A 27,355-nucleotide genomic window follows, 5' to 3' on the forward strand; every position below is an offset into this window, starting at 1 on the left:
TACCTAACACTGCCTGCTGTGGTTTGGACATGATGTGACCAGACAAGTAGGATCATTCTTTGTAACATTTGCCTGTATTTCCCCTGCACCCTGCAAACACTAGTGACGTGCTACAGCAATATCTTTTGCCTTTCTTTAAGGAATTTTTAAATTTAAAAGGCAGGCATAGAGTTAGCACACAAGTTGAAAAAACATTTGAGGTAGGATGAGTTTTTCCCCAATATTATGGGGCTGATCTCAGTTATTATGGAACAGCAGCCCCCCTGGATGCTGGGAATAGGAAAATAAAGATGCTTTTCACAACTGCTGCAGTGAGCTCTGCCCAGGGCTGCTCCTGCTGTAAGCAGTGACACACACGGCTGTCAGCAGTGGGGACTGAAGCACTTCCAAAATCAGAACCTCAGGTCTTCATATTTAGAGATTTAGAGAAGCCTGTCCTGCCCAGGGAGCTCAGCAGGAGGGTTCCAATCCATCCTGGAGCACTGATTGCAAGGAGGCAGCACACACCCCAAAATCAGGGGGTGCAGAGGTGGGACTCTGGCTTTGGCTCCCTCTTTGAGATTTCCTGGTGGGAAAAGGGAATGTAGAGAACAGAAGAACACTGATGCCACAGTGGCTAAGGGGCAGTGCTTGTTGGGTAGAAATGTTTTTCCATCATCCAGAACAAGCAGGGCTTGCACAGAAAAACAAATGAGTCACAGTATGAAAAGAAAGGCAAGCTCTGGGAAGCTCCCGTCACTAATTTACTGTGCAGATTAAAAAAAAAATAAATTATTGACCCAGCAAAAAGGTTTGGTTCATCCTTGAGACAGAAACCTGACGTGACATACAGGAATTGAAGGATTAAAAGGTACTCGACAGCACAACAAAAGAGTTCCCAGTGCCAATGTTAACGTGGTCAATGCTGTTGTCACAGCTGGGAGAAAAAAGCCTCACAGCAATTAAAAAATCAGGAGACGTCATTAATGAGGTGTTGCAGTGATATTTTATGTCTTTTTAAAGACATCTTCATTAAGAAATTATATCACCATGAATATTTTCTGTCCTTGCATGGCCCAGATTCCTTTGTGCTCTTAAGCAAGAGGTGTGAGCATTTTTGCCATGCCGAGCCCATGATATCTGTCATCTTTCCCCTCCATTTATCCCTCTGAGGCTCCACTGTACATTGTCTGCTCGCCACAAATTGCAAACATGAAAAATGATACAGCTGCAAAAACTATTTTTGAAAAACTGTCAAGAGCAAACAGAGCTCCATGTGAGCCCAGCTACCTGCAGCCTCCTTTCAGCAAAAAGACTGCAGAGTATTTTCTACAGAGGTTTTTCAATATATAACGCTTTTAGAGGTCTGAGAGCACAGGAAGAAAAAATATGTGTAAAATTAGAAGTCTGAAGCATTTCTTCAGCCCTGAGAATGTTATTTAATATGTCTGGGGTCATTAAGGGTAGGGATTTAATGGAACAATAACATTAAACATATTAGAAGCATAGCAGAGCTCAAATTTCTTTCAGCTTTTTGGATTTTTTTTTCTCACTGTACGTGATGTATGTGCCCATTGAAATTCCCGGGTTCACAATAGGTTTATAGGTTGGAAAAAGTAATTACTGTGAGTCTGATGCATTGATACATATTTTCTTCCTTTTTATTCATGAGTTTCCTTGCTATCATTACGAGAAGCATGAATGCTAGTAAGTTTGTCCTCAAAATCTCCCAGGAAGCAGGAAAATATCAGCCCCGTTTTTCAGCAAAAGCTGCAAAACCATGGAGCTATTAAGGATTCAGCTCTGCCCAGAGCAAAGCACTCGAGCCTCATTAAGCACATGCTTAACTTTGGGCACACATAGAGCCAGTGAACTCTGTGTGTCCTTGACAGCCAGGCTCAGGCTGAATCCTTCCCGGGAGCTGTTCCGTGCTCAGCACTGCAGGAAGGAGCAAAGGATCAGCCCCAGATCCTGCAGCAGCTCTGCCACTCACCCCGGCCACTGCCACACTCACAACTGCTCCTTCTCCTCCTTCTCCTCCTTCTTTCCACCCATGACAACCACTTCTTTGGCGAAAAATCATTTCCTAAAAAGCATTCTGCCACAAGCACAAGTCAGTTTGCCCATGGTGGGTCCCAAATGTCACCTTTGAGTTTGACCCTGAGGCTGCAGTGCCTTGGTGTGATCAAGGCTCCTTGTCAGTAAAATGAGGCTCAAATCCTGGCTTTCAGTGTTCCTGTCCCACACAGGCAAATACAAAGAGAGCTAGAAAGGCTCAGACAACTTTTGTGAGCCCTTGTGTTCCTGAAATGCCTTTTGAGCTGTGCCAGGTAGAGGAATGTGCTGAGGGGCCACAGGGCAGCACAAGCAACTTGTATGAGCTCCATGGACAGAGCCAACGTTCTCCTCTCCAGGCCAAAATTTGTCTGAACTTTGCACTGACACCCCTAGAAGCACCACAGTGTTTGCACCCTCTATTCAGCACCTTTGGTCCAGGCTCCCTCCTCCAACTTGTAGTTGGGAGTTTGAATTTCTGCACCCCCTGCCTCCCTCTCTCCCACTCACGAAGTGTTGCAGTTCTAAGATCATGTAACAGGAATAAAACCGATGGCTGGGGAGAATAAATAAAAGGATGCTCAGGCTCCAGCTATAAAAGTGAAAAATCCTTTGAGATTTCCCAGTTTCGTGTCATGGCTGACCTAAATATCTGCATTTGTACAGGAGAGCTGTGCTTTCCCAGGGACCCAAAAGCAGTAACCACGCTAAAAGCACACTCCCTCCTCCCTTCCCACCTGCCCAGGCAGAAGTTCAAACACTTTTGGCTTTATATTTCCAGTTTACCATTCAAGAGTTACTGGATACTGAACTGCACTGAGTTAAGTGCCCAAGACTTTGCAGATAAATAACTACCATCAAAATCATTAATGGGACAGAGCCTACATAGTGTGTGGACCAAGATTTTAAAAAAGGAGCATGAAATTCTTATTTGTAGAGCTGCTTTATCAGTTATGCATAGCAAAGATTCCATAAAAAAATTAGAAATAGGGGATCAGAGCATCTTGCAAAGCTCCTCCTGCAAACCCCAGACCTTCTGAGGGCCAGCAGACAGCTCAGCCCCAGCCCCAATACATCATTTCCCCTGAGAATGCCCCACAGAGGGGCCAGAGATGTACTGGTGCCCCATCCTTCAGCCCATCAGAGGGGACTTTCACAGAGAACCACAAGTTTTTCTTTCCAAGCTTGCTTCAATCCCAGATCCTGAGAATCTCCCATAATTACACCACTGAGGACAGCAGGCATGTGAGATAATTGCTCCCCAGGACTGAGTGTTTCTAATTCCTCAGAGGTGTCATTTCCCAGTAAAGCACACACAGCCCTGAACTCGCCTTCCTGCTGCTGTTAATATTCCTTAACTTGTGCCAAAGGGTGATGTGCCTCTCTGAGCTGGAAAGGAGGTGTAATTGCCTGCCTCAGACTGCTTCATGGTTACAAAAGAAAAGGGAACTGCTTTGATATGGTGTGGTTATTTCATTGCTCTAATAAAGCAACCTATGAAACCTCTCTGTTTCCTCGTTTATTTTATTTTAACTCCTGCCTCATTACTGCTCCAGTCAGCAAACACAATCTCTGTGAAGAGTGCCCAACTTATTCTTTGCCCTAAGCTGGTTCTGCAGTTCGTGGCTAACCCCTCATTTTCTCATGTGTTTTCCTCCCAGCCGGAATTTTGCCTAAGCAAGGAATGTGGAGCAGCACTTTGCTGCTGGCTGCTCCCCAGCTGAGCTCTGGCACTGGCCCCATCCCACTGCAAAGCCCTGCAGGTGATCAGTGCTGAGACCAGATCTGAGGCTGATTTCCCCTCACTCACACATCTCCCACCTGGATCATTTCCATCTGCAGAGGGTTACATGTTTGGGAATGTGCTGATATCACCACTGTGAGCGTTTCTCAGAGTCACTTACTGCCTGGAAGCTGCCAAGGTGACTTACAAGTGCACATACTCCTGTGTGCTCCTAAACCTCTCAACAGCTTGGGAACAGCATTTCTCAGCCTCAGTCAGAGCATGCCTTAACTTCTCAAGTAGAACACAGCCCTGGATCACCTCAGCATTAACCCAAATGTTTCATTTCCTGACTAAATTTAAGTTAGATAACTCTATCTTCCTCACCCTTGGTTGTTCATTTATTTCATGAGGAAGAGTGTACTGGGTTGGAAGCTTTTATTAGTTAGCCATTTCACAGAGTAATCCTGCTGTTTTACAAACCTATAAAAAAACCCTCTTTCCTTTCTCTCTAAACGTCTCCTTTTCCAGGCTGGAAATCTTCCCTGCTAATCCACACTTTATATTAAGGGCACCACATGAGTCACAAATTACACTGGAGATCACACATCAGGGTCCTTTAAGCTTACAGCTGTCTGCATGAAGGGTGGGTTCATGCTCTGCAGCCCACAGGGAGTCACTGGGTTATTCTCAGGGGAAAATCAAGCCATATTAGCATCTCTTTCCTCTTCTCCACCTCCACTGAGAAGGAGGATTTTAACCTCCTGGCCTCCATGTGGACCCTGCTGCTGGGGAGCTGCAAATACAGTCCCTGCTTAGCTCAGAGCATCATCCCTCTCCTTCTTTTATCCCAGCTACAGACACAGCATTTTAGGGAAAAAATGGAGGTGCAGGTTTAGAGGAGAATCACTTAAAATGACAGTGGATGCAGGATTTCAAAAGGGCTTAGTATTGGCCTAAACTGCTCCAATAAAATAAAATAAAATAAAATAAAATAAAATAAAATAAAATAAAATAAAATAAAATAAAATAAACCTATTGAAATCTCTGAAAAATATTCCATATGAAAAGATATAGAGCAAAAGGATGTTAGGGGAAGAATTGCAAGGGAAGGAAGGCAGTGGCTGGCTTGGCTGCTCAGGGCAATCACTGTTTTATATAAACATCTCCCATCAAGTGCAATGGTTTGGTGAACTCCCACGCTCGAGGTGCAGAGGAATATTCACGCTTGGTGGGCTGCAAAAATGCACCCACTCAGAGCTGGAGTGGGGATAAAAAATAGGGATAAAAAATAGGGATCTGTGTGTGTATGTGTGCAGGCAGACACAGGGAACACTCTCCTCTGGCTGTGCTGAGCCAGTGCCCAATGTGAAACAGGTGTGCTCCCCTGCCCCACTCTTACACGTTTGTTTCAGCTAATTTAAACTTTAAAGTCTATCTACATTGAGGGTGTTTGGTAAGATAAGGGGAGATTTCAATAAAGTGTGAGAGGGTTGATAAAAAAGGCAGAGCTTAGAGAAAACAGCATGTGAAAAAAAGAGGCAAGAGTAGAGTACAGGATAGGGGAGGAAAATGATGCAAAAGATGTGCAGTAAAAGCTTTAGTGAAATGATATTGTTGCCAGATTTTTTTTTTTTTTTTTGGTGGAGCTAATTTATGACATGCAGCTGCTTTTCTCGAACAGTGAATGTCTGGTTACCTCTCCCTGAAATTTTAACTGTGTTTAAATGTCTACAGAATGTGCAGCTTATCTACTGTATGTACAGTGTGATAGCTGTGTGTGTGCACAGCCCACAGCAGTTTGGCTTCAAAGACAGAAAGATGTTTTTTCCCAAAGCCAAGGACACTTGTATTTCAGTTTTCCTACTGTGAGGATAAGTACATAGCAGGGCAAAGCGATTGTGTGCTTTCACCATTGCACTTCATTGTCCCATTCCTGCAGCACTTTCTGTTTTTCCTCTGGGTTTGATCCAACTTTCCTTCTATTCAGTGAAAGGTTTCCCATGAGTTCAAGGTGAAGTAGCTCAGGAAAGACAGAGCCAGTTCATAAACTGGGACCTGACCTGCCTGTACTCAAATTTAAAGGGCAGTGAATTCATGGGAAAAGCTTCTTGTTGACTCCAGAGGATTGTGGAACAGATGCAAACTCAATAAATAACTCCATGAGCCACCTGTGACAGCAAACACCCTGTTCTTGTCCGTGCATGAGGGGGACAGCAGACACGACCTCTGGCTTTAGCATTTAGTTTGAATACATCCATCATATCCTCCACAGCTCTTGGTAATATCAAGGCAGATAATGCAGGATTAAGCAAGAGCAGGAGCTGAAGAATCTTAAATTAATATTGGAATTTCAACTCTGTCTAGAGCACACCGTGTGTCTGACACTTTCAGGACCTGAGATCTCGGATAGCAAAGAATACACAAGCCATCCTTCTGTGTTTTATTGCAGGTCCCTCGAGTTCCCTCCTTAAGCAATCTCCAGCAGGCTGCTATTACCAAATGCCTGAGTAAATTCCAATAAAGTTGAGTGAAGATCTTCATTTTATCACAAATATTGGCAAGAATTAAACCTTTTTTTTCTTTATTTTTTTTCCTGTGTGCTGTTGTCCCTGCAGCTCACAGGCAGTGACTGTATTGACAGAACTGCTCAGGATCAATATGAATGTCAAGAAAGTATTACAGGATTAGTTACAGACAGCCAGAGCATCTCCAGACTGAATCAGCTTATTGGCTCAAACAGGTCGAACAGGAAACCAAAAGAAACAAAATAAAGTGGGTTCCTTGCTCAGCTCCAGGAAAACAAGGAAAATGACCCAAAGGTGCAAAGAAGATTAAATTTGACATTCCATTTTTTATACATATACAGATCTTTTTAGTCACCTCTTTAAAAATATTAGCTCTACCCTTTGATTTCCAGCATCACATACACTAGTGCTACGATGTCACACCATCACATCCTCCAAAGTAGGGATTTCACCTTCACACCTACAGTGCAGTCTGAGCATGGGATGAGGTGTCCCAGGAATCCCAGGGAATGACCTCCTGCTCCACCACCCAGCTCGGGCAGGGACAGAGGCCAGAGCAGTGGGGACATTGAAAACAAACAAACAAACAAACAAACAAACAAACAAAAAAAAAAAAAAAAAACCAAAAAACCAAACAACCACCGTTTTCATAAAATCCAATAAAAAATTAGTTCTTCTCAGTTATTCCTAATCCTTTTCACCCAGAGGAGAAAATAAGAGGACAAGTGAAGTCAAGTCTTTTAGGGAATATTTCCAGCCACACCTTTTCTTCCCAGAACATGCAATAAGTCTTTAAATGACATCCTAAATCTGACTGCCTTTGTAGCAGACCAGTAAGCCCCGTGGACAAATAGCAGATCTATTTTTGATATGACCTTAATAGTTAAATCCTGCCATTAGGTACATGCACACAGCTCCCAGGGACATAGCAAGACTTCCCCTTCATCTTGCAGTGCTGGTTTTGCTAATGATTAATATTCAGTTCTGTAAGCTTAATGAAGACATTGTTTCCACTTATCTACAGGTCAGATGGCAATTGCAAAGCAACTTAGTTGTAAGATGGCTGTGGATTCCCTGCTGATATGTCTGATTATTTATGCACAATGTGCATTTTTAATAGATGACCATATTAAATTATATGCTTCTGCCTTATTATTTCATGATTTTTAATGGTTTTCAATTCCTTTTCTTTGTAAGAAAGAAGGAACAATGACTCATGCTATGTACCTATGTATCACATCTACATCTTTAAAATATTGGAATTTCTTTCTTCAGGCGTATCAAACACCATTAACTTGAAATTGTTGATTTTCATCATGAAAATAAAGATGAGAAATAAGATTGAGGCAATTTTTTTCCCTCAAAGACAGTGAGATTTTTCTTCTTTCTGAACTATTCTGAGAGATCCAGCCACAACTTTCCACACAGGAGCCTCGTGCCCAGCTGAATTCCCTCCTGCACAAAGCTCCTTTGTGCCAGTCCCACCCAACTCCAGCTCTGAAAACTGATCTTCTCCAGCACCACCGTGCAAAAACAAGCACTGTGTGCAGTTACCAGCTGGGAGGGATGGGCAAACCTGTCCTGGGCTGCCAGAGAACAGCCATGGTCCACTCCAGAGCACAGAGAGCATCCTGTGGCAAGGCAGCAAAGCCCATCTGAGTGCACTGCACACAGCTGGCAGGGGAGGAGGAAAGGCACAAACATCCCCAAAGCTGCTCTGTGAGAGTTTAAATCCCTGTCTGAGCTGTGGCTCCTTGACCTGCAATCACACAGGTGGCCCCTGGCATGTGGCACTCAGCTTCTCCTCTGGGACACAGAGTGTGGGGACACTGAGGTTGGAAAAGAGATCCAGCAAGGAAGGTCTGTGAATTGCAGGAGAATTTTCTCACTTCTTTATAAATGCAACTACTACTGAAGCGTTATCCAACTAAAAATAACCAAGCCAGTTCTAGCTCCAAATGTGATCAGCCCATAAATAGTCGGATAAACTCCTTCCAGGCACATCATGTACTTAATTTCCATTTGCAACACGTACCAAAGCTCTGCTTGTGCATAAGTAATGCCTACAGATGGGAGATGGTGAATTTTCCTTCTTAAACACCAAACCACTCTCACCTTACTGAGCAGGGACACAATGCTGCTGTTACACCCCATGATCTTTGTGTCTGAGCACTGCAGGAGCCACTGCTGGTTTTGTAGAGGAGAGATTTTAACACCGGAATTGCAGATTTCAAAAAGCAACATATGCTCACAGACAAAGGCTCTGAGGAATTCATGGGGACCTTACATTTCCAGAACTGCTTAAAAGAAGTTCCATTTTCACCACACTCATCCACTGTGTGTGTTTGGGGTGTTGGGCGAGGCTCCAGAGCTCTTCATTTCCCTTCCTTATTTTGCACTTCCAAGTCCTAACCCTGGGTTACACATTCAGAGCCACTTTGATGGATCACAGTTTGGCTGCCATGATGTTAAGTTAAACAACAGTCTCATTCCACACTATAATTACTGCAAACAATTTCATTGTCTAAGGGGTGCTTTGCAAGGTTATGCATTAGCTAATGCTGTTTCTGTCACTGTTCATCACATGAATATTCCCTTTACCTGCTGTGTCTGTGTGTGCCTGAAAGAACTGTGGCATTTTTAATGGCATAATTTCCTGAGATGAACTGAAAATCAGCACAGCATGACCTGCATTATTTATATGCTGAGTCCTACAAATGGCAAGGAAAATACTGTAGATTTCCTGGAAATAAATATATTCATTATCCTGAAGCCTTGTGCACAGTAGACTTTATGTCACTGAAAGAATTTAATTACTACTGGAAAAGCATCTTCATTTTACTAAATTTGTAACAAAAACAGAATGTCTAGACACATTATAATTCAAAGACAAAAGAATCCATACCCACCCAAAAATACCCCATGTTGATAAATGTAGAAACATGCCCTACAGTTGCTGCTAATCAGTAGAAAATTCTTAGCATTTTTACAGCATGAGATAAATTGTAGATTGAGCCAATTGGGAATACTAATGACAGAAGCCATAAAATATTTTGTAACATCAATTATGACTAAAGGAAAAGGACTTGCACCATAGATCAGCAGAATATTTTGCAGCCGTGCTTCATTTAAGACTATGAATTCTGAACATGATTTGGGAGTTGATTTGCCAAGAAGAATGTTCAGGAATATATAATTGGCAGCTCTGAAACTGTGGTGCTTCTGCAGTTCAGCTGTAGCTGCAGAATTACCTTCGATGGGAGGCTGCAGCTCTGTGGAACCTGACAGATCACCAGACTCCAGCTGAGCTGTCCAAATCATACTGGATTCAATAATAAATAATCTGATTTTGTTTAGAGCCTTAAAACAATTATGTTACATTCAATCCTAAACCAAAAAGTGATCTAAACTTCTAAGAGATCTAAGGGAACTAAAAAAAACCCTTTTCCTAAAATCAGATTTGTTTTTACATTTCCCTTATTGTTATGCTCAGACTATGTCCCTGACCACACTCCACAGTCAGATTCCAAGGAAATGCCAATTTCTGCCTTTGGACATGCAGGTCTTATCAGAGGAGGCCACTATTTTCTGCTTTACACTCTGTCACATATTTCAAAACATCATTGTAACTTCACCAGCTTGCTTTTAAAAACTTGTTTGTAAGGATCCTTCCATCCTGATGGAATTGCCATTTTAAAACCAGAGATGATAACCAGAGAAATAAATTGAAATGGGGACTGTGACAAGGAGAAAAGTTACATAGCAAAAAGGAAAAGCCAGGCTCATATTTTCTTCCCTTCTTCCTCTCCTTGACACAAAAATTATTTCCTTGCCCCAAAATAAACCAACTAGTAGATTCTGAACCAACAAATTTAAAAGCAGCTGTCCTCCTCCTGGTGCAGAATGAATTCCCAATAGTTACACACCACAGGAAAATAACTTCCCACCCAGATACCACTTGTATTCCTCACACCAGCCTTGCTGCAGCTCTGCATTAAAGACAGACAGTATTTGGTCACAAGGTGGTTAAATTAAATCTTTCCTCAACACAGAGAAGTTATCCACATTCAGCCTACAATGTTCCAGCCAAATAATGCTTTGCTAATGATGTCTGCAGTTAGATGACAAATCAGGCTATTTAAATTGCCTCGGCACATACATCCTTTACAGGCAGGGTATCCAGGTAACCATCCTAGCACTGCTTCAAGGTGGGAGGGAGAAAGGATGAGCTAATTTCTTCAGCTAGGGGAAAATTAATCCCGAAGAGATCTGGTCTGGTTTGTTATGGTCAATTTAAAGGAAAAATTATTTAAAAAGTATTTTTAAAATATGCGGTTAGCAAGAAAGGACAAAATGACTGTTTCAAAAATATGATAATGGTTAGTTTTGTCTCTGAAAACAATTAAAAATATTTAAAGGCCCTCAAAAGGAAGGTTTTCTGTACTCTAATACATGTCAGCATCAACATGCTTCAAATGCCAGGAAAATACCAGGAAGGAATGTCAGATGCTGCAACCAAACACCTTTTTGTAAAATATAAAACACTGGATTGTCTTGTCTTGTTTTGTTTTCCCTGAAACAAGGTCAGCAATATTTTCCATGAGTGGTTAAGGAAATGTTATTGCTGTATTAGATGTTGCTATGGCCCCACTTGAGCGATGTCTGTTGATGTCCTTGAGTGCCTTTGAGCCTTGAGCTCCTCTGGGATTTTCTTTGGGTGGACATGGGGGATAATACAAGGTTTTTGTGTCCTGGCCTGGGCTGAGGCTGGTTCAGGGTCTCAGCAAAGCCTTCTGTGGCAGGGACACGTGGGGAGGCAGAAGGTGGGGCAGGCTCCCAGGCTCCACTGTGCTCTCCAGCCCAGGAGCCCTGGGTACCTCTGGACATCCTACATATGTCAGGTAGGGGAAGGGGATTCCTCCAGCTGGTTCACACACAGAAATGCTGGGATGAGATGAGAGAGCAGATTTTATTTCTTCTGCAGGCCAGGAGGGCCACAGCATTTGACCCACACATAGGAAAGGGATGGGACAGGGAAGGGACCCTCAGGCTGCCCCATCCCTGGGGGTTTCAGCCATGGATTCTGCCCAGCTGGGCAGGCTTCTGCCATTTGCCAAGGCAAAGGAACCACTCACACCCTAGTGTTGCTCCTCTCCTGATGCAGAACAGACTTTAAGTATTCACTAAATCTATTAAACAGGAAAATACAAACAAGTTCTGATATCCCTTTCCTTGAAAACTATTTTGGAAAATATGACTCATTTACTTCCCTTCTAAACAGGAGAAGTAATGTTTTCCAGCACTCCCTGAGGATGCATTTAACAAGAAGCTAAGCCAGATGTAGAAACGTCTGCAAAGGTTTTCATTCCTTTTATTAAAAAAAAAAGAGAGAAAAAAAAAAGAAAGGAAAACTGTAAAAGAAGAGTCAAGGTATTATTGGATTTTAAAACACTGTTGGTCTTACCCTTAAAATCAGATCAGATCACAAAGAAAACACAGCATATGACCAGCTAGAGAAGGTCACATTGCAAAAGAATGCAGGTGGTCTCATTTTTTAACACTGAATGCAACAGAAGCACAAATCTTCCAGCCACCAAACAGCCTCTCCTGGCTTGGCAATTGCCATGTATAATATCTGATGAACTCTGATGTCTCACTGCTCAAGGATAAAATCCCAGCAAGAAGGGGCTGTAAAAACAGCTACACAGTCAGAGGGGAAAAAATCTTCTATCATTCCAGCAAACACTTATTTTATTCACCAGAATTAAAACCTCTTCACAGACAAATGTGGGGACTTTTTTTTCATCCCACAAAGCAATTTTAGATTTCTATAGAATCATTCAAAAGCAATTAAAATCCTGCTTCTGTTGATGGATTTGTATTCCTTGCTCGCAGTGATGTCAGGCTTTGAAATTCAGGGCTGTTGAGTGTAATTCTTTGGGACTTTGGAGTCACTGCTGAGTGCCAGAAAATACAGAAATTAAGTTCACAGATATTAAATCGCTTTGGTAACACCAAAATAGTTCTATACATGTCGCTTTTAAGTATGGAAGATATTGCAATAAAAAATTGGTGCAATATCAGGCCATTCAATAATTTTCAGGAGAGGGGAAAGATGAGAGAATCCAATAACATAATAAGAGTACAATTAGCTAAGAGGGATCAGGGAGCTTCTCCAAACTGTCCTACTGAAAGAGTGACAGGCTTACATTGCCAGGGAAAATAAAATTTAAAAGAATCCTTCAAAAACAAGCAAGTAAACAACATAAACCCAGGATCTACATAAAAATTATTCATAGTCCTCATGCATTTAAAGGTCTGTGTTATTTAAACCAGATAGTGAGCCTCCAACACCAGTGTTTGCTTTGGCATCATTTTGCATAACAAAGGAAATTGTTGTTAAAAATGTAATTCAGATGTCAGCAACAGGAGGCCATTCCCAACTGCAGAGACAGAAAATGGCAGGATTAATAGTGCTGGGCCTGGCTTTGCATGGGAGGGATGAGCACTGATTTACAACCCTGAATAAAAGGATCCAGCCATGCCAAGAATAACGGGGCTCTGGGCAGTCCAGGTACCATTCTGATCACTGAGAAATCTTTCTGCTGCCAAAGGATGCAGCACATAACAGCAAAAGCGTAGAGTCAACAATATTGGACACAGAACCTTGCCAGAACATCAGCAAAGCACTGATCAGTGATTATGACTATTGGCTTATCAGCACCACTGATGTCTCTCTGAGACTGGCATCACCCCAAGAATCTGGTGTTTGTGGGCAAACGGCAATTTCTGTCCTCAGGCCACATTTAGACCAGAGAATCGCTGCATTGTTGCTCCTTGAAAGGCAAATGCAGACAAAATTAGTGAAATAAAGCTGTAATCATGCTGCTGCCTGACACAGAGGTTGTTAGTGGTCACTAGGCAGAACTGGCACAAGATTAGGCTGGCTCAAGATGATGGGAGCAAAATAAAGTCTTCAAGGACACCAGCAAAGCCCAGCTGAAGTCAGCAGGAGGAGAACTGTCCCTTGTGCTGCTGTTCTGGGGGCAGCTCAGCCCTTCAGCACAGTTTGTAGAGCCACGGGGAGGGAAGGAATCATGATGGAGTAAACAAGGACAGGCAGGACTGGTTTCCTGCCCTATTTTTGGGCTTATGTAGCATGACTATTCCTGTAGGAGGGATGGGACATGTGGAACCTGTGTTATATCAGGGACAGATCCTTTATCCTTCACAGCATCACACCTACACAGCAGGGAACAAGGGGAGCCTGAAAGGCTACAATCAAATCTTTAATTTTTTTTTTTTTTTTCATTTTCCTCTAAACTCCGAGTAACAGATACAAATAGTTGCTCTCCTGCAAAACTTCTTTGAACTGTGGCTGCCAGGAAATGAAGGCAGTTGACAGGGTCCTGAAAAAGGCTGTTCATTAGTCCTGCCTTCTTTATGAGCTTCTTCAGTCCCACAGCCAGATGGGTGTGGGAATGCAGCAGAACAAGGGACTCCAGCGTTCAAAGAAATGACAGCATCCAGCCCTGCGAGGAATTCCTTCCCCATCCCTTCAGATTATGGGGTTAATTAATAACAGTTAATTAATGATGTGTCAATCATCATGCAGTGCATGCCTGTGTGAGGAAAGCTGCCCCTCAGGGTGATGAGCATTAAGGCCTTCCCTGGAGAAAGTCCTTGTGACAATTTCCGAAGCCTCGAAGAGGATGTTTTAATCCCTTTATCTCAGGATTCACTTCTCACAGGAAACCACCTAGCAGAGGTAGTTAAAAAAATAATTGCTATGCTGTTGCCTTCAAGGTGAGTCTTTGGAGGACACAGAATGGTGGCAGGTGCCAGCTGTCCCCAGTGGGGAGCTCGGGCTGAGAGCATCTCAGGAGCTGCCTTGTCCTCGGTGATGGAGTAGCAGGAGCCCAGGGCAGAATGTGGGGCATCACCTCTGCTGTGAAACACCCCGTGCCCATGCCAGACACCCCCTGCTCTTCCCAGGGTAACTTCAGGAGGGACAGGCATTTGGACAGGAGCAGCGAGGAGCTCTGCTCCCGTTCCCCTCTGCCAGCTGAGCATGCCAGGCTCTTGGCTGCCAGGACAGCCAGCCCATCTGCTCGCATGGCACGCTGCCCGCTCACAAGTTGTCAGACAATTTCACGGGTGCCAAAAGAACCTGGACTTGAATAGGTGGCCTGGATATGCTGCAGAAGCCATCTCCTCTCACTGCCTGCTAACAGGGCAGGGGCTGTCTGTGCTCACAGCGCCCAGGGCTGCGGGTTTGCTCCAGACTGGCACTGCCCCTCCACGCTGCAGCATGAAAGCCTTGCCATGCTTCAGGCAAAGCATCGCTGCCCTGAGTGCTACTGAACCTCAGAGAAACCAGCTTCTGTACCAAAATACCCAATGTAAGCCAAGATCACTTCAGGGCACCATGATACCACTGGGCACAAAAGCCTGACTCTTGGAAGAGAAGCACAGGCGGAGCAGAAACCCCCGCGGTTCCCCACGGGCAGGGACAAGTAGGTCAGGCAGAGCATATAAGGGCACGTTTTGGGCTAAAATCCCAGTTACCCAGCTCCTCTACCTGAGAGGCTGCAAAAAAAAAAAAAAATTGGAGCTGGCTCTGGGAATAGGAAAATTAGGCAGGCAGTGGGAAAAGCAGACTCTGCCCTCCTGGCGGCACTGGGTCAAGCTGAAGGGACAGCTGCTGTCCCCACCTTTTCCAGGGCTGGCACAAACACTTCTTACTGCACCCCATTCTGCTACTGCCAACGCCCCTAGCCCCACATTTCAATCCTATGGAGAAAACCAGGATTTTGCTGTCAATTGTCTGCCATCATCAGCCCAGAAGGCAGAGCTGGCACGGGAACTACAGCACTGCTCTCCCTCCTCTTGGCTGGGGCTCACTCAGGGCCCTGACACAAAACCTGGGTTTGCAACATGAAAGGCTGAAAAATCTCTGGGTTTTATGCCCTGGGAATCAGATTTTCTGCCCAATAAACCCCCTAAAGAATCAGATGCAAAAAGGTCTGTTTGAAAATTTTGGCTGGGTTATCTTGGAGTAGTGATTCAAACAGGCACAGAATACAGAGAAACACAAATATTGCTGGGTCAAAATTCCCTTCTCGTGTATCATGAGATAGATTGAAACTAAATACAAGTCAGTCATACTGGAAACCAAAGATAATTATACCAATTATTACCAGATTTCTAATTAAACCTACAGATTGATTTAACATCTCCATTTCTTTTGCTGCTTGCTGCCAGCTAATCAAAGCAGTTTAAAATCCATATCCAGCCTGTGTGTAGCTGAGGTCTGTGTGCAATATTTCTGCTATTACAGGTCTCCATGGCCAGCCATATGTGTCCTCTGGCCAGGTGAACACCCTGGCATGGAGAGTTTGGACTACCAATTAGCAGGGTTTACAAAAGGGCTTTGAAGTGCTAACAGGATCAGCTGGATGCTGCTGCTGAGAACAGTATCTGGCTTATGTGCTGGCTTGGGGTGTTTTATTATCCATAGCACATAATCCTGCACTTTAAGCTGCTTCTATTTACAACAGTTTTGCTGTCCCCCCGCTACTCTCCAGCTCCCACACATTTGCAGATGCTACTTACTCTGTGTTTCTGCTGCTTCTTAACATGCAAATGAGTCTTTCAGGCTTTCTCACTTTTATTTACCCATATGCAGAACACTACAGCAGGGTGAAAAATTATAAATTAAGAAGAAAAGTACTAAGACTATTGAACTAGGCACTGAAAAGGAAAAAAAAATAAAATCTCAGAAACGTTCAGCGTGCCCTAAATCCCTGTTATTAACAGCTATTAAGGCTATTTGAAACACACTTTTTTTGTTGGTTTACAGCAGTGAGTCACCCACAGCACCGTGCCAAGGGTGTAATTTGGATTTGTGCTGTGCCCTCTCCTAAGCTTTGCCTAAACTTTCCTGTCTCGACCTGCACGACACTGTTACCTTGGCTGTGGGTCTGTCCTAAATGCCACACCATTTTTGCACTGTCACTGACCATGGAACTGTGCTGCCTGAACTCTGGAGAAGCTGGACATGGGTTCTCAGTCCTACACTTGCTGTTTCATCAGATCCATTTCACTGCTGCTTATCTCCTGCCCTTTGGATGGCCAGCAGCCCTAACTCAAAAACTTGTAGAAATGTTGAGGCTTAAATGAGCTGAGAAACTTCAAACAAATCTTTGAGCAAGTCTCCATCTGCCTCCTGCAAAGCAGTGCCAATCCCCAGAGCTATCTCTGCGTGAGATAAAGACCAGGGGCAGAGAAAGAGCAATTTAGCTCCATAAAACATCCAAAAATAACTCCTCCCAAGGGGTGAGATGGGTACGGTGCAGCTCATCCTCAGGACAAAGCCATGTGTGCTGCCAGAGAGAAAACAGCCTCAGCCTGTGGTTTACGCCACAAGTCTTGCACAAATCATTTTCCCCTCCCTGAATTTCAGCCTCTGGAGACTAGTTTAAGGATTATAAATTGTAGAGAAACAGAGACAAATTCCCATGGAATGTTTCAGGGTAGCAGTATCTGCATATCCCACTGAAAACATTGTGGACACATTTTTTTTTGCTCAGATTTACTGGGACATCTTACCTCAGTGCTCTGCCAGTCCCCTGTGTGCCAAGCCCTGCTACTCAGCAGTAAATTACAGACTATGCATTTCATGCCAGCTCTTTGCTTTTCTGCACCATTGATACATGGTAAACTGTGTGAAATAAGGAACTGAGGAGCTAAAGTGCCTCTCTGATTAAAAGACAAAGCCACAGGACTGCGCTTCTTGGTATGCAGAAAATTAAAGTGAAGAAGTGGCTTGATTAAAATCAGATGCTGAAGATGGTTCTTCCTAATATATTGTCGTAATATAAAAAAAAAAAAAAAAAAAAAAGAAAAAATAGCTGCTGCAATAACTGGCTTTTAAAGAAAAAATAAACACCAGTGTGTCTTTGGTCTTTGTTCCCAAAGACTAATTAGCAAGATTCTGTAAGAACCTAGAAGGCAGCTAATCAAGCAGAGACAATTCTGTACTGTAAAATGTGACTGCAGACTCAGGTCTCCCTTCAAACCATGATAAGGGGCAGGTAGAGGCAGCACCTGTGCCCAATTGTGTCATTGTAAGAGAAGAACAAAAATAGACATTGAGCATCCTGTTATCATCTGCCAAAAACAGCCCAACAAATGAACTGAGGAAAAATGCAAGGCTGGAAGGCTGTGCAAAAAACCCCAGTGACAGAAACTGTGGGGTTGGCATTTCTGTGAGCTGCAGAGCAAATTCTCTGTCAGGAGCTGAAGATGCCACAGGGAAGTCAGGAGAGAGGGATTTTGGGATAATTCCCCAGCAGTGGTGGATGGCAGCTTCCCAGTGCTGGGAAGTGGGATGGAGCTGAATCCATGGAGATGGTGATATCCAAAAAAACAGCCCTGGTTTGTTGGAAGAAGGTCTGGTCCCTCCCACCACTGGGACTCACATTGCCCAGTCCTGGCTTAGAGCAGGTCCTGCCCTGCTCCAGGAGAGGATAATCCAGGCCAGCTCAGCTTGGGACAGCACACAGAGCTGCTTCCCAGAGAGGGAAGGGGTTTATCCTCCCTTCCTGGCTGCTGGCACAGTGAAATCTGCTGTCACAGATCCCTGCAGATCCTAATCTGAAGGGACAACCTTTGAGCTACCTGGACTTGCAGACATTGACTCTGGGGCCATTCCATAAACATGTTTGCAGAATTTGAGAACAAATTGCTCCTGAGCTGGATGGGGTTGATCAATATTCCAACCAGCAGTTGCTGAGCTGTGTCAGGGGGAAATGCAGAGCACGGTGGTGGACAGAGACTGGATTTCACTGCTGTCCAGAGCCATCAGTCAGCCTCAATCCTGATCCAGCTCCCCTTGAAGTCGCCACAAATTTTCCAATCTGCGTAAATGAGATTTGGACCAGAGGCACTGCTGAGTCCTGAAACACAATTTGCACTAAAATACTGAAGAAGTCTGATCTGATGAACAGGATTAGTTATAAAAGAGAAAAACAGTTCATGCATAATATACCAAAAGTTAAAGAGCTAAAATACTACACAGCATCCTCCACTGTCCTTATTTAGGGCCACATTCAGATCTCATGCACTTTAAATATCAAAGGATATAATTCATCCAGTTAAGTCCAGATTTATTCCTGATGTAAGTACAATCAAATGTGCCTATCAGTCTCATTCAGGTAAACATTTCAGCAGGGATTTAGTTGGCAAGGATTTGAATGCCTTTAAAAAGCCCCAAATCTCATAGATGAGGCCCATAGAATATCTGATTACTGATTATTCCTTCCAGCAGCAATGAAAGTACTTCTTCTTCATGATATAACAAGAGTATTCCTTGCAATTTTAAAATATTCCTACATAAACCAAATGCTGGGATTGCCAGTTTCAACCTTTCCAACCAGTTTATTCAAGCCTAGGTCTCCAGTAACCCACCTTGCACAGAAGCAGTGACTGGCACAGTGACACTTCTAAGGGTTGTACTTTGACCAGAGACTGCTCAGTTGGGTTTCACACAGCACATTCCAGAGTGCCAAAGTGCTAATCCTGGAAGGCTCCTAGCAGAGCAGCTACTGGAGGCACATCCCACTTCTCTAGCTGCTCACAGAAAACATTGCAATTTGATTTAATTGCTATGTTGACTTATAACAGTATGTTTATACTGGATGCCTGCCAGCTCACATGTAACAGGTTGGCAAAACGTTTTTCCTCAAAACAGCATGAGATGCAGTGTAATAAGGAAAGCAATCTTTCAGCAGCTTCCATTCTGGAGTTCATTTCAACTCCTCTGACTTGGAAGCAGTGCCACCAGTGCAGAAGGATTACACCACCCTAATTGATATGATAATCAAGCCTGGAGGCTGCACTTTCCAGGTACAACAGCCACAACTTCAGAAAGGGAAAACAACTGTAGGAAATGAAAGTGATTAATAGTTGTTTATTGTCTGCACTATTTAATATCCCCATCTAAAGATGCATTATTTGTTGAATAGTCTTAAAAGCAAATCAAAGAGAAACTTGAAGAACGTTGCTAATCCTTTGTCACTCTTAGTATGACATCTAAAATCCAGTGAAAAGCTGTGCTTTGCCAATTAGAACAAAAATCACAGAATCATATACTCATTTAAATTGGGAAAGACCCCTAAGATCATTGAGTCCAACCACTAGCACAGCACTGCTAAGCCCAGCTCCCAACACAACACCCAGCACACGGTGTTGACCACTAAACCACAACCCCAGGTGCCACATCCACATCCCTGAGGGTCAGCATTGGCTTTCCTGTGGCTTTGGCTGCTTGATCTCAGCCCAGTTAACAGCACCTGTGTCTTTGAGCCACGAGATAGCTCGAGGAACATGACAGAGACTGAAAGGTGGGTGTGCTGGTTTCAGTCCTGCAGAGAAGCAGTTTGCCCCAGACTGTGCCAGCTCTGTGGCTGGCACTGGGATGGCTCAGGGCTCTGAAGGCTGCAGGAACATGGAGATGCTCCCATGGGCAGCATTATTTCCACAGCAGCGAGTTTCAGGAGGGACACTGAGAGCCAAAGTTACAAATAACATGGTCAGCAGTGTTTGATCAGTGAATGAATGCCCATGGTTCAAGGGGACTGGATTTCACAACCCCAAAATCCTCTTCTGACCTGGTATGCCCCTGATACTAATTGGCTCTACTTTATTAAAGACTTTAACTGCAAACTTTATCTCCTGGAAGAAACAGTCATGTGGCTCTTTCTAATCCTGTACCATGACTTGTAAAATCAGAAGAAAAGAAAGAAGATGTTAAAAATATCAAGTAAAATCTAAAGTTGGAACAGAACTGGCTTTTATCTGTTCAGTCAAAACTGAGTTCACTAGATACAGTAGTATTTCTTTGAATTGAACACATAAGCCTCAAAGATTTTATAATGAATACCCCTTGCACACATTTGTACAATGCAGTCTATAAAAATGGGAATGAGAGATGTCATTCCTAAACACAGACCACAGGACACTTTTCTCACAACTCCAATAACAAGGTATAATTTTCTATCTGATCCTATTTGGCTTTTCCATAAGGAACTGTAAAAACCTCTCTCAAAATCCTGGCACCAGTGCGTGCAATAGGAATCCTAATGCTGGCTCTGCTGGAGCAGAATTTCCCTCTTCAAGAATAAAGCCTTGGGAGGAAAAAAATAGTGTGTTGGTTTTGTGGCTGAGCCAGCTATTTAACTCCACGAGCCAGCAGAAACAAAGGGAAACCAAATAAAACTACAAAGCTACATATGCTCCTTTTGGACAAGTGAGCCAAAACTCTTTTGATATTTATGGCTCTACCCATCCCTACCTGGTAAGTCAAACAGAAAGCTGCAACTGCAGATAGCAGCAATCATGTAAATAAATTTTATTATGTTGTATGTACAATACTAGTACAGTTAGCTACACTAATCATGGGAGGAGGAGGGGTTGCTATTTTTTTTCCTGTCCCATATGGTAATAATTTTGTATGATCGAACTGTTATGAGCTAAATAAAAGTGCACATTAACTGAAAGATACATTGCAAATACATTAAATCTCCCCTGGAGTTTTAGCAAATACGTGCTTTTTCTATCATGCATTTGGAATTAGTAAAGGAATCTACACTAGGCCATAGGATTTATAAATAGATTTGGCTTCCTCTGCAATTCTTTATGGGCAATTATTTCAGAAATGAAGATGCAGAGGCATGGATAAATAAAATAATTGCAGCTGATCAGGCTTTATTTACTGCTCTCACATTTCCCTGACTGCTACACTTCTCCCATTTGCTCCACTAGCCTGAATCAATGACCAGATGAAGAGCTGTCAGTTAATGTCAAGCACGGAGCACAAAAGATGCCAAAGGCTGATTCTTGTTTCCCCATTTCCAAATTCTGCCTGGGCTTTTCCGGAGCTGGCTTGCTCCCTGGATAAATTCAGTGTGGAATTGGGAGGCTGGGAAAAGGCAGAGCCAGTCAGATGAGTTCTGCAGTGTGTTCAGCAGTTTTCCAGGGAGCACATTTTGCTGTGGCTGCCCTGTAGAAGTCTCTGCCAAAGGTCTGGAGAGCTCCCCTGCCATGAGCAGATGCCCAGCTGAGTCAGGGAAGGGCTGGCATGGTCTCTGCTATCTGCTGCAGTCCCACTCAAACAGGTATTAATTCACTTTGGAAGAGGCTGAGTACAGCTCTCCAGGCAACTCCAGCAAATTAAATCCAAGTAGAGCCTGGGACTGGCCTCATGTCCACATAATACCCTCTATGTACCTCACACCATGCAGCTTTCAGTATCTGAGATCTTAGGATGGGAAACTCTGGATTATCAATGCTCTTTGGGATCAGGCTTGAAATCCTACACTCAGCCCTATCTAATAGTCATGTTACCTGGGGTCCATGGAGGAGGTTGCTTGTCTGAAGAGGCTTATCAAGTCATGAGGGGAAAAAAAGTGTAATTTCTGCTGCTTTGAAAAGAGGTGACAACACAGAGGTGACAACACAGAAACAAGTGAAACGTGTAGGATGCCCCAGGTGGAGACAACCTGACCACCCACCAACAGCTTCCTTCAATGAGCTCAGCTCAAAAGTAGCCACCAGGATGACATTTTATGGCTCTCAAATTAAACTACTTAGAAAAAATTTGTCTGCCAGCCCTGATGAGCAGAAATGTCTCTGAGCTACCTACAGCCTCCTGTCCTGGGAAGGAACATCCAGCTTTGTGAGGATTGGATTAAAAGGGCACCCTATAGAAAAGGGGAAGCACCAGAAACATCATGGAAGCTGTCGAGGGCCTTAGAAGATCCTACAAGCATAAGTCTCATAGATTTAAAGTCTGTTTTTAATTTTTAAAATTATTTTTATTTCATTCTAGGCTGCTTTTTCTGTATATAAAAAAATGATGCTGCAAACCTCTCAAAGAACTTCATCAACCACAGTCCATAAGGTGGAGAAAGAGGCCAGTGGGACCAGATGCCAAAGGAGCTAGGAAGATTTATGCTGGCTGAGCATCTGGCTCGCTGCTCCCTGTTATCAGAGTGAAGACAAATGCTTGCAAACACCCTTATTCCAAATCACTAATGTGTTCAGCCACACTCAGCACAACTGCACAGTGCTGCTCCTGGAAGGTGTGCTGCATGGAAAAGCAGCTGCTGAATGCTTCTTCCAGGGCTTTATGCAGTGCAAAGAGCAGGGGGGAAAGAGGGTGTTGCTGCCCCTCAAATCAAGCCAAGGGAATGATGAAGACATCATCATTTTCTGTTATTGTTCTAGGGGTGGTAGTAATTGCATCTACACGGGAATGTGGCTACACCTCTATTGTCATCCATCATCTTGCTGAGGCTGTGCATTGTACATTATTTTGATTTGACCTCGTTAGCATTCCCAGAATTACAATGTCATGCCAATGATAAAGGCTGAGACTATCTGCATCTGAGGAAATGCACAAGCAGCATATCACACACCGTGTGAAAAGCCAACAGTGCAACCACGACTCTGCCAAATACTCAAAGGCAGCCTGAATCCCCCTGGTTCTCCATTTTTGTTCCCATGCAATGGTGATCTAAACCCTCAGGGCGAGTGCAGGGAGAGGAAGGGCAGGTGCTGGAGTCGATGCTCTCTGGTACCACCCTCCCCCTGAGCTGCCAGTACTGCCTGTGCTTCCTTCAACCTCTCCCAGGCAGCCTGTGATCCACTAGAAACGTGGACAAATTTGTGTGCAGTTTGGGAAGTGACACAGAGGTATTTGGCCTTTGTACAAAAGCCTTGTGCTCTCTGGAAGTTCACAGTATTTTCTTGTGATGCCCAGGATGGAGGCACATAGAGAGGGCTCCTGCTCAAACTTGGGTTGAAGGAAGTTCAGACCAATTTCTTGACCCTTCTGGCAGACAAATAAAATCGAGTCAAATCTACACCTGCCTGAATTCAGTCTGCAGCAAAATCTGTAGTGAAACAGGGAATCTCTCAGTCTTCAAGCAGCAGCTTCCCCCCTGAGCTGTGCTCCCCACTGCAGCTCCAACACAGGGCCAACACTTACTGCAAACCACCCGTTCTCAGATACTTTCGTCTTCTATGGACTAGAGGAAATTAACTGAACTTCCCTACAGTGGGAACAAAATAAGGAAATGAATTTTTGATTCCAGTGGTACCCTTGACACAGGTACTGAATAGCTCCATTAAACATTTTGCAGCCCCAAGTGTCTTTGCTAAATCCTCTACAATGAGCACAGAGTCATTTTCCTCCTTACAACACAAACACACAGGTCAGGATTCAGAAGTCTGTTTTGTATCTGAATAACTTCTCTCATCTCAATGGGATCCAGGCAGGCACAAATCAAGGCTGCATAATCCTAGTCCTTCCCTTTCTCTCCAGAGTCTTTACCTTGCAGTACCACTCTTGGATAAATTCATTTTTACAGACTCAGCATAGACCCAACCAAATGACTAATACAACTCTTTAAAACAAACAACAATAAATCAACTGATTAAATTCTAATTTATCAGACAAATACTCTTTAGCTCTTCCCAAAGCTGTTCTGAATCATCTCTCTTGTCTGGCCACGTTCCAGAGGAGCACTGACACTAGATGAAGCTCAGACTTGTGGAATAAGTTTACATAAGAGATGCTGAAAACATCCTGTATTTATGAGGGGAGATTTCACAGAGATGAGAGTGAATAAATTCCTGAGAAGACTGCAATGTCTCTGAAGCCTCCTCAGCATCTCTTCCAAAGACCAGTCTAGCAGGACAAGGGATCAACAGACCCTGAGCTCCAGGCTCAGCAGCAAGGCTCAGGAACCAGACACATTAACCTTGGGAGATCCTACAGCAAACTTTGAACAGCTTAGAAAATGGTTACTCCACCACAATTCCACTTTAAATCACTGACTTTTTTCACTTACTTCATTGGTTTAAACAATGCTTGTCCATAGTTCTGGAATGTCATGATCAGCTTCAGCTGGGTGCCTCCTGATTTCATTGCTGTGGGGGAAAAGCACAAAACAGCTTTAAAATGAGACATGCAGATGTACTTACACTCAGTTTCCTGAAACCAAATCACATCTGCTTTTCTCTGTATCACTTCAGCACCGTGGTATCAGAGCATCAAGCAGGATGATCCCAACTGGACAACAGATTACTCAGCAGAGCACAGGGAAGGGCTTTGAGCTGCTGACCAGGACTAAACATGGATTGTATTTCCTGACACTGTTTTGCCTTTTTCTGGCCACCAAGGGCTCCATAATCACCCCAGAGGAACAGTACCTATAGGAGCAGACCACTGAGTCTTGTTTCCCCCATCTCTTAGTGCCCTTTGAACAATGGACTCACATTGGGAAAGGAACTGGGGGTGCTTCCAAAGGAGCTGCAGCTGGGATGTACAGCCCAGTGCACAGCAGACAGCTCCTTAATTAACAGCATGAGCAGATACTGCAGCAATCTCTGATCTCTGCTGTGCTTTTAATAACTGCTCCTGAGCAGTAGAGATATGTAAATTCACCTTCTCTATGCACAATGGATACAAATCCAAGCCCAGCCATTAACTTTCAGGGATCTCAAGGTGTTCTTACATGAGAGCAGCCTGGCCTGGCTGGGAGGGCAGAAGGGAACAGTGAAGGTGACAAGGACAGTGGCTTTACTCATCTCCAGGCTGGGAGACATATACTTCAGAAAACAGCTGCTTTTCTGCTGCCTCAATTAAAAGCATCCTAACAAATGAGATGACCTATAGCCTGACTCCTAAATGCACCTCTGTGCTGGGAGGGCAGGCCATGGCCAGCAGGGCTGTGGGGATGAGCCAGTCTTTAAAGATGCTTTCTAAGAATCATCAGATAATCAATTCCTTTCTTTGCACTCCTGACAAAAGTCATGTCAACTGCAGAACTACATAAATGTCAAGTTATCTTGCTCTTTAAGTTCTGGCTGAGAGCTGCCCTTGTTCCACCTGTACAGCTTGTACGTGTTTTTTCTCTAACCAAAGCCATTAGCTGCATATCTTTTTAATTACTCATCTCTGTGCCTTATCACTGATAGGTCATCAGCTCTCTTTCAGCACTGGTAACCTATATTTTTGCAACAAAATGCTATGCAAATCTGGTCAGTGTAATTACACTTCTTGAATAAAATCCCTCCTGACCTGCTGTTTTGCTGATCCCAGCCTTCTCTTGCCTTTCCACTTTATCCCAAAGGAAAAAATAAATAATTAGAAATTAAAGGGCATTAAGAAATTTGCACTGACCAGGTAAAGCAGAAGCAGAGAGCTTTCCTGGATTAAATTCCCTCCCCTGTACAGGACAGGTCATTTTATCTCCACCTGAGGGTGGGAGGAGCACAAGGCTTTTTCCTGCCCAGCTCAGAGCCTGAGGACAATGAGAAGCAGAAACCTTCCAGTCCAAATCCTGCCTGTGGTGCCCTGGGACCATCTGTGCACTCTGGAAGCAGCTCTGGCTAGTGTGGGCACTGGAGCTTGCCCCATGCCCCCAGGGCCAGGCACAGGGCAGTCCCCACCACCTTCCCTGCCCAGCCACTGCCACAGGGCTGGCATTTCAAACAAACAGAATTCCATGGAATCAGCAGAATGGTCTGGGTTGGGAGGGACCCTAAAGATCCACTAATCTGACCCCCCTGCCAGCACAGCAATGCAAAGAAGAAAAAAAGGAAGTTTCAGCACACCCTTTTTTAAGTTTCAGATACTAAAAGGAATGGTTTCTCTGCTAACTGGAGCCACTCGACAGATAATGATTTTGTTAGCAGCCAAACTCAGCAGCGAGGATGTCATCACCAAGCAGGGAAATGTATGAAGAAGATTAACAATTCAAAATAATTCTTCCATGAGACACAAAAGCCTGGTTTCCTGTCAGAGGGAACTGAGCTGAAGTAAGACAACAGCATTTCCCTCGTTTTTTTACATCCATCTTATTGTATTGCCTTAATTGGTTGCACCAGAAGCCTCACTCCAACACAAGTTTTGCTGGCACGAGTTGTGCCTCCACTGCTGCTGGGAGCAAACTTTGGAACTCTGAAATCCAGAGTGGGGACACTGGTGGGAATTGTGTCCCCTTGTGCTTTATGGCAGGGCATGGCAGAACCCACGTGGATCATGGAAAACAACGCAATGCCAGAGCTCCACCTTGGCTTCCCCCTCTTATCCAGGCTCACGTGGAGCCATTCCCACTTTGTCTGCTCTCCCAGTGCCACAGATGTGCTGGCCAGGCTGGGGGTGATGCAAGGCCACCCTCCACATCCAGGCTGGTTAGAGCCTGACATTGTAATCCCTGCAGAGATGGGAACACCTAAGCTTGGACTGTTCTTTTGAGCCTTGCTGTACCTGCAAACTAAGCCTTGGAGCAGTCCAGAGTGCCCAGATTTTGAGGGTGGAAATGCCAGAGAAGAGCAGAGCTCACTGGAGATGATCCACTCTAGGTCAGATCACTTCCCCTGTCCTGAATTAACATCACATCTGCACACTGGCTCCCGTCTCATTTTCTGAGCTGTGCTCCTCCAGGAACTCTCTTTCCTGCTCAGCCTCAGTTAAACATGTCCCTCTGGCCATTGTGGCCTGTCATCTTCCAGGGGTTTGTCCCAAACAAACATTGTTTGGTCACCTGGAGACATCCTCGTGCTTTCATCTGCTGCCCACAAGCCATTCCTGAGGAATGTACAACACCCAGAGGCAGCACATCCAATTTTCCAAGGAGTGGAGGATGCTGCACCATTGCAATCTGTCACATCTGTCATCAGCAGGTTCAGAGATTTTTACAAAAGCCTGGCAACACAAGGCTGTGCTAACTCCAAAGGAATCACTAGTCACACTCAAGATTCACCTTTTTTTTTAAAGTATTTTAATACACTGTAACACCACAGGTCACAAACAGCTCTGTAAAGGCTTTATAAACCTGCTAGCTCACAGCAGGTACTTCAAATCAAGTCTCACACAGCTCCTGGATGTACTGGCACACTGCTAAAAACAAATCCCAATGCCATCATTACTTTTCATCTTCAGGCAATTCAAAGCTTGGCTTTTCCCTCCAAAGTAGAAGGAAATGGAAAGCAGCAT

The 27,355-nt window shown here is 44.0% G+C and overlaps 1 protein-coding gene across 1 annotated transcript in view; it reads right to left on the reverse strand.

Moving 5' to 3' along the window:
* The window catches only part of FAM20C (FAM20C golgi associated secretory pathway kinase), a 56,179-nt gene that overhangs the window by 21,139 nt on the left and 7,685 nt on the right, over positions 1-27,355 (reverse strand). Inside the window, exon 3 of the mRNA XM_014869759.2 lies at positions 24,204-24,282. Within this exon, the coding sequence (XP_014725245.1) occupies positions 24,204-24,282 (79 nt within the window). The remainder of the gene's footprint in view (positions 1-24,203; positions 24,283-27,355) is intronic.

Source organism: Sturnus vulgaris, chromosome 16, assembly GCF_052056855.1.
Source record: "Sturnus vulgaris isolate bStuVul1 chromosome 16, bStuVul1.hap1, whole genome shotgun sequence".
NCBI lineage: Eukaryota > Metazoa > Chordata > Aves > Passeriformes > Sturnidae > Sturnus > Sturnus vulgaris.